Below are 7,687 nucleotides of genomic sequence, written 5' to 3' on the forward strand. Positions count from 1 at the left end.
GGGCTTCGAACAGCAGCTCTCAATAAGCGTTAGGGTTACGTTGTTGCCGTTTTTTGTTAATTTTTTCAGTTTTTCTGCATTTTTTTTTTGGTTTTTCTTGTTTAGTTCCTCCGATTTGGTAGCCGAATGTGTCCGCTTTGTTAGCTGATATGTCAGTCGTCAAAGGACGACGATTTTGCGGAAACGCGCGCCACTGGCGAGGGCCGTTTTACCGGGAACGGTCACTAGAACTTCGAAGTCTTGCCGGACGGAACATGCGCTGCACGCGAAAACTCTTAATTTTTTCGGAATTTTTGCCCAATTTCTGCCCAGATTGTCGTGCGGGGCACGCCACTGCCCCTCCATCCATAAATGAGGGCGTGGCGGCCCCCTCAAAGGGGGCACAAGAATGTTTTCTACTAAATACGTCTAATTAAATCACTAGAGGCAAAACGTCCCCCGCCAGGGGGCGCGCATTTTTCTGCGATTGTTGAGCGTCGGCCGAAGGACCGGTCCCCATAGGCGGCGCATCATTTTAGGCCTCAATCGCATCGGGACAAAAATAGGACCGGCCCCGGTTCGTCTGTCTTTTTGTTTTTCGCCTAAACCTTATCGACTAGCACTTAGAAATCAAGTTAACACAGTTTTCAACTAGAGAAGAATAAGAAGAAGAAGAAGAAAATACGCGCATAAACTGAACGGTATTCGTATAGATTTTTCCACTAGCTACGTATATTGCTCTGCATTGACATTATCAGTTGATAGAGGGTGGGGGCACTGGGGGCGTGTCCCAATCCCCGCCACGCCCACTATCAGAGATTGATTGATAGATAGAGAGAGAGAGAGAGAGAGAACCATGAAAATGAATCCGCATTGACATTAGTATTGACATTTTTTTTTGTTAATATACCTTTGGTCGATTGCCGTTAATGGTGGCGAGGGCGGGGCTTGCCTGGCCCCGCCCCCGCGCAGCGGCCATATAAACTTATATACCTATCTACTTCTCGCTTACCGACAGCCAAATATAATGACTATATAATATATATATGCGACTGGTAAAACTTCTGGAAAAATCACATGATGGCCTTCAAGGCGGCCGAAACGTCTGCCTCCAGCCTATAATACTGTGAAGTTGATTAAATATTGGAATGAAACGATGATGATGTGCACACGTTTCATGACATCATCGCTCTAAGATCTATTGAGTGTCTCTAAACCTCTAAACTTAAGTCCATTAATTGACATTATTGAAGTGTTTTTTTTTCTCTATTTAGTGTTTGTCATCATCATTGGCATTAAAAAAATACTCGCTCTACACTCTGCGCATGTGTATAAAAAACTGCTCTAGCGGGGCAGGGCCTAACTAAATGAGAATTCGTCATTATTTTTGTTCATCGGTTGTTCGGGGCCGTTGGCACGCCACTGTGCGGGGGGCGTGGCTCGCCGTCGGTCACGCCCAGGACCTGCGCCATTTAAGTATATTCACTAGGGGCATTTGGCAACGTGGCAATTTTTTAACGCTATCTACGCTCAATGGGGCGGAAACAGTAAGCTGTTCCATCTGGCGGCTGATGTTCTAAACCAACCGTTAGAGAACAAAGTCCGTCGAATTAGGGGAAAAAGCACGCATTTTCGTTTCTAAATTTGTCATATTTTTGGAAATATGCAACGTTTCGTTTTCCAGCCACCTTTATGTTTTCAAATCCACGGAAGTAGTGGGAATTTTCGCAATTTTTCAAACCCAGTTTTGGCAGGAAAATGCGCAATTTTCCCCCGATTTAACCAACTTTCGATCTGTTACGGTTACCGGGATTTCCCCTGTAACACCCTGTATAAATGAGGGCAAAACCGCAAATTTGCCTAAAAAATTACGTTCAGGTACACATTCAGGAATTGTCTATCTAAAACTTACTGGTATGTCCTGGACAGTGGCGTGCGGCCACGATCACGCCCCCCGTTACACTGCTGCCAAATGTCATCTTTCCGTTGAATCCCTCTGGAGGAGCGCGAACGAACGAACGAAACAATGAATTGATTACCTTCCTCCTAACTGATACTGGGTGACTCAAAAACGCCGCATTTTGCAAAAAACATGAAAAACACAGAATTTGAAACCTGAAAGTCCCAGTGGCGCCTGACCCAACATGAGATTCAACTTTTTTGAAGAAAAAATGGTACGCCACTGATAATTGTTTTGTGATTTTTGATCGAAATCGCCCTCATTTGAATCACCCGGTATAAATGCATATAACCTAGTTTTATACGGTTGTTTTATGGGCTACGTCTACCCGCCACCTCGCTTATCACTTACAAGTATTTAGAATAAATTGAAAAATCTACCATTCTTCTTTGGGCTCACTCTGTATATGCGCACGCAAAATTCGAAAAAATCCAGCATTGGTGTTCGTTTGTACTGACAAATATACAGGACCTACTATGATAATTAATAATATATTAATATTAACAAGCCTACACCGGCTAAAACAAGTGAATACCTACCACTAAAAAAGGAAAACAACACATATGGAAGTGGGGGCGCAGCGGGAGACAAAGACGGAGACAGAGACTTATCTATGGGTTCCCCTACGTTGCCCCCCACCCGCTCCCCGTGACTCCATAGAATATTCACATAATAACAAGAAACATTCATATATATATATATGTATATAATTTGAAACTCATTGTGCCCATTCTAAACGCATTCAGATCTAGGCGGAAATACTAAAAAGGAGTGGGGGGGGGGACAGGAGAAAGGTGGGGGACATCGGGGGTGGTCTAAAAGCGGGCCATACAGAACAACAAGCCGATGCCGCCCGGGGGAGGAGTTTGATTTGATGATGGCCGCCGGACGAAACGTCGCCTGCTCCCCGGGCGCACGCGCTAAAACTCTCGTCATTAAAACATCTACGTGGTCTAAAGGCTTGGAAAGTAGGGAAATTTGGTTTTATCGTATCAAGCACTAGGTTGGGATCTAACGCGAAGCGATGCTGTCGCACGATAAAATGCTGTCGAAACAGGGTCTAAAATCGCGGCGTCAATCTGTCTGGTCCGGCACAGTGACAACAATGTAAATTATGTACAGGGAAAGCAAAAAGAGACTATGTATTTGAAGATAACCAACCGGCATTGGTACTTAACTAGAATCATATGTGAGGATAATGTATCCTATCGAGATACCCTGTAATATATCATATGTAATTCATAGAAACGCAAAGTGTCAACCAATAGTGCTTGTGTTTGGTGGGGAGGGGATGGAGAGAGAGAGAGAGTGAGAGTGAAGATGGCCGGCGCGACAGCTGTGGAAACGTTGCCTCGACAGCCGCCCTGCGACCCGATCGGGGAGCTAAAAATCATCTCAAACACCAAACATATACAACAACAAGTGGTAAACCGCTCGGCGGGTGCTCAATATAAATATATCATACAGAATATAAAGTGAATGTACAAGTGCAGGTTTTGGATTGTGGCTGCGACCGCTAGATGGGGCTAAAATTTAGGGGAAGTTGGGAAGGGGTCGCAGCATGCCAGCCGCTAGATGGCGCTGGCCCAGAGATGCGCACGCAAAACACGGCAGCTCTGCGCCAGGACGGTTGCCTACATGTTTTGCGTGTTTTTTTTTCAAATCGTTTCGTTTAGTAGTGAATGTACGGTGAAACTGCATTAGTTGTCGTATAAAGTGACACTGTTGCCAGCTTGCCGTCGCTCGGTATGGTCTGCAACTGAAACGTGGAGCAACCGTTTAGCTAAGAGAGAAACCCACAAACGACGGGGCAACAACGCCCGAAAATACAGTAGGGCGGTGGCAACATGGGTGCTTACTTTATAACTCACCGGGCTGTAGTTCAGGGGCGCGCGGCTTACCGCAATGGCCGGAAAGCTGGACGGCTGCGGACTGGCCGCCTGCACGTACCCCACACTGTCCCCAGGCCCGCCCCCCGAGCTGTTGTACATGTCGAGGGCGGGGCCGGGGCTGGAGGCGGCCGGAAAGGCGGCTCGTTGGGCGCTCTGGGCGGCCGCTGCATGGGGCGACGCGGGCGGTCCGAAGCCCTGGGCGGCCGCCGCCTGGTAGTTGTTCATCACTGCAACAACAACACCGCAATTGAGCACGTTTCGACCAGCAGCGCCATCCTCACGCTTACCTGAAAGCGCCTGCGTCAGTAGCGGCGTGTTATTGTTGGGCGTCAATTGGCCGTTGGTTAGGTCGACTGAAAGCACAGATAAATCAGATTAGGACGGGCTGACAGTGACAGTGACGTGCCGGCACGTCAACAGCAGCCGGAGCNGCGTATTCGTGTAAGAGACTGTGAGGGTGGTGGGAGGTGTTCGGGGCCCGTCCAGCCTTAGGTTGGCGCACACGCGCAGGGCCGAAAACACTACGCTAGACACACACCAGAGGGCGCTCGACTACGACTAATGTCTGCTAGGCTAGTGGGTAGGCAGCGTTGCCAGCGCTAGTACTTCTAGCGTTCTGTACATCGAAAGTCGACTGACTTACTTACTAGTTAAACACTCATTCCATCTATTACGGAAAACCGCGATCGGCTGGCAACGCTGCTTGTAGTGATCAGTGTCCCCACCTTAAGCTAGCTCAACGTCACGTGCTGCGCTAACTTAAGAAAGGCCGGGCTGGAAAGTGGCGGGGAGCGGACGGACGCAGGACTGAACGGTCAAGTGGCTGGGGGGCGGGGTCTAGTGTGGGCGTGTGTCAGTGTACGTTACTCTCTCTATCTCTGTCTATGTCAGTTAGCTATGTTAAACTAGGAAATTGATGACGTTTAGATTAGAAGCTTGAGGCTAAACCAATCAGGGCACTGCGCCCTGCTAACTAAGTCTGCTAGTAACCGCCTGAAAGTCACTACTCGCGTCTAATTCTAGATCAACTACTTCGTCTAATCTAGATCTGGATGTACATTAATCGCTCACAGTGAATGCGTCAGCTGCCAGGCCAGGGCCGGCTCGATGACGCATTTACTACTAACAAATCACTGTTAACACTGCCCTCTACCAATCGGTTATCACATTACATGGTCGGTTAATCGAACGTCTACCTATTCTGGGCTACTGCTAATCGGTCTCTCGGCTAAGGTTAAACATCGACAACAGTCTATTGAGCAATTAATCACAATAATAATAATAAGAATAATAAATCACAAATCACATGGTCGCTACAATTAGTTGATTACTCGCCCCTCAGTGTCGCTGTGTGTTCCACCTGCGCCCTGCTGCTCGTGCACTCACTCGGGCTGCGCACCTAAACAGGTGGCTGGCACGCAATTGGAGGGGCGTGTCCCCACCACTTAAATCGGGCAACGTTGCCAGCTTGACGCGTCACCCCGTCCCTCCCCAATTGCCTGCCAGGCCGGGTGGGAAACCAACAGGGACGCAATGGGGCTTTCCGACCTCTCTACCCCGAAACTGTGCGAAAACTCCCCCCAAAAGTGCGGTTATGTAGGGGGAAAGCCCCGTTGCACTCCCTCGCACTCTCACAAACCACATAGATCAAGAAAAGAAAAAGAAGAAAAACTGTCCTTGAACTTCCTTGGATATACGTGCGTTTATTTCACAAATAGGTTTGCTGCAATGGCGGCGGCAACGTTGCGAATATAATAATTATAGTGCCGTGTGGCAACACCGAAGCCAAGCAAACAGTCTCATAACATCGAATACTTATCAGTCTAATACATTAGTGTATGTACAGCGTGGTGGGCGCGGTGGGGGTGGGGGGTGATTGGTTCGTTACCGAGCACTCGGAATTATTCCTGCTCAGGCGCCGATCGCTCCCCGCCTCCCACCTCAAAGTGCCGCGATATGTGGAGGGGAAGCGAAAGCGCTTCGAATTCAGCTAAAATAGAGGAGTGGGGGGGCGCGAGAGAGACAACAAACAAACGACAAGCGACCAGTCGAATGCTTGCAGAGTGAGACAACGCGAATGAAAAGCCGCGCACCGGTTGGGTGTACGCCTAGTTCGGACGTTCTGCGCATCAGCCTGCATGACGGCGCTTGCGCCTGTGAACGAAACGTTCCACCGACGCGTCGGATGGAAACAGGGACGAAATCTGACCGTGTGGCACTTTATCGGCTCTATAACCTAACAAACGACTAATAGGGAGCAACCTAACCTAACGTGGATTACATCGATAGAGCCTCCGATCGGAGACCTGGGCGCACCTACGCTATTCGTTAATATTGGCTAAAGCTGGCGAGAATCAGGGTGGGGACGTTTGAGTAACTGTAGAGGAGCCTCTAATGCTAGCAAGAAGACTAGGGGGGTGGGCCTGGGTGGATCTGGCAATTTCCGAGCGTTGTTTTTGAGGTTATGGACACCTTGTGGAGCCGCGAGAAATTGCCGATCGGCGCGCCACGACCAATCAAACAACAGCGCATCAACAACAACGAACAATCGGCTTTAGCGGGGGCGCACGACCGTCACCGAGTAGGGCAGGGGCGGCGCACGCGCCAAAGCCGCCCGTATCGTTCACAGGGGCAGGGCCTGCAGGTGGCCGCCGCCCCCGTACACGCCCAACTGATGGGCGTGGTCGAGGGGCAGCGACAGCAGCGGCTGCAGTGGATGGGGGTGTAAATGAGCCGCTAGGCCATTACCTGTGGGATAGGGCAGTCCGAAACTAGGGTAGCCCGAGTAGCCACGCCCCGCCGCGTATGCTGCGTAAGCGGCTGCCGGAAAACCTGCAACACAACAGAAAAACCACTTGCTTAGTTCACTGCTGCAACTCGGCCAATTTCAGTGGGCAACGTGGCAACCATGGTTGCCACGTTGCCAGCTGGTTGCACAAATCATCTACTCACCGTCTGGAAGAGCGCCCAACGACCACATAAAATCTAAAAAAACGAAAACAGCCATTAGTGAACGTGACGTGTCAGCGCGGTGTCGATAATCGGAAAAAACGGACTAAATAGTTAGACTGGCTAATGATCGAGAAAAATCAAGGCATTCATGAAATTTCAGCTACGTGTCTAAGCTACGGAAGGATCGTTAGGTCGCGCTGTTGCCGCGTCTGCTGCAGTACATTCGACTAAGCTACGCTCGGCTCTCTAGCTTCCACTAGTGTTTACACTGTTGACTACGCACTAAAGTAATTTTACGATTAGTTCAATTCGGGCAACGCGAACATTGTTGCCGCTTACATCAATTACTCTCAGCTACAAGGCGACGTGGCGTCGTCGTTAAACAGACTCTGAGACAGCTAACATTAGTAGTAAACAACGAAAACAACATCAACAACCATTTCCTTAGAGTACATTACCTGCATACTATTTATCTATATTGCTATGGTGGAGAGTTTTAGGCGCTAGATTGGGGGCGTGGCCCATCCAAGCCGCAGCCAGATATTTCGAACAGCCGGCAACGCTGCGCGCAGTTTATCGGCGAGTTGACGCGTGAAAGAGAGAGAGAGCGGTGGTCTGGGGCGTGAATGGGCGTGGCCGTTTGATTCTAGCTCAAAATCAACTGGCTGCGGATGAATTAAAATTAAACGGAAAAATCGTGTCGACTACGCTACTGGTAGTTAGACAACTAGACAAAAGAGTGGGGGGTCGCACCTTTGTACGGCTATGGCATTACATAGATGAGACCAGGCCGGAGTCCCCAGAACGACCAGGGAACATGCGCCGGACCTGAAACGGATTGACTACTCTGCCCCGGCTATTTCCAAATTAAACACACTTCAAGTGGCTAGAAACCGGAAAAAAC

The 7,687-nt window shown here is 49.3% G+C and overlaps 1 protein-coding gene across 1 annotated transcript in view; it reads right to left on the minus strand.

Moving 5' to 3' along the window:
* Positions 1-2,411: 2,411 nt before the first annotated feature.
* LOC109541900 (RNA-binding protein Musashi homolog Rbp6) overlaps positions 2,412-7,687 on the minus strand; it is a gene marked incomplete in the record, with an annotated part of 99,721 nt that continues 94,445 nt past the window's right edge. The window contains 5 exon segments of the mRNA XM_048663086.1: positions 2,412-3,698; positions 3,799-4,058; positions 4,119-4,184; positions 6,580-6,663; positions 6,784-6,816. Coding sequence (XP_048519043.1) covers positions 3,612-3,698; positions 3,799-4,058; positions 4,119-4,184; positions 6,580-6,663; positions 6,784-6,816 — 530 coding nt within the window.

Source organism: Dendroctonus ponderosae, unplaced genomic scaffold, assembly GCF_020466585.1.
Source record: "Dendroctonus ponderosae isolate FM_Combo_2020 unplaced genomic scaffold, Dpon_F_20191213v2 Dpon_F_20191213_12, whole genome shotgun sequence".
Classification (NCBI taxonomy): Eukaryota; Metazoa; Arthropoda; class Insecta; order Coleoptera; family Curculionidae; genus Dendroctonus; species Dendroctonus ponderosae.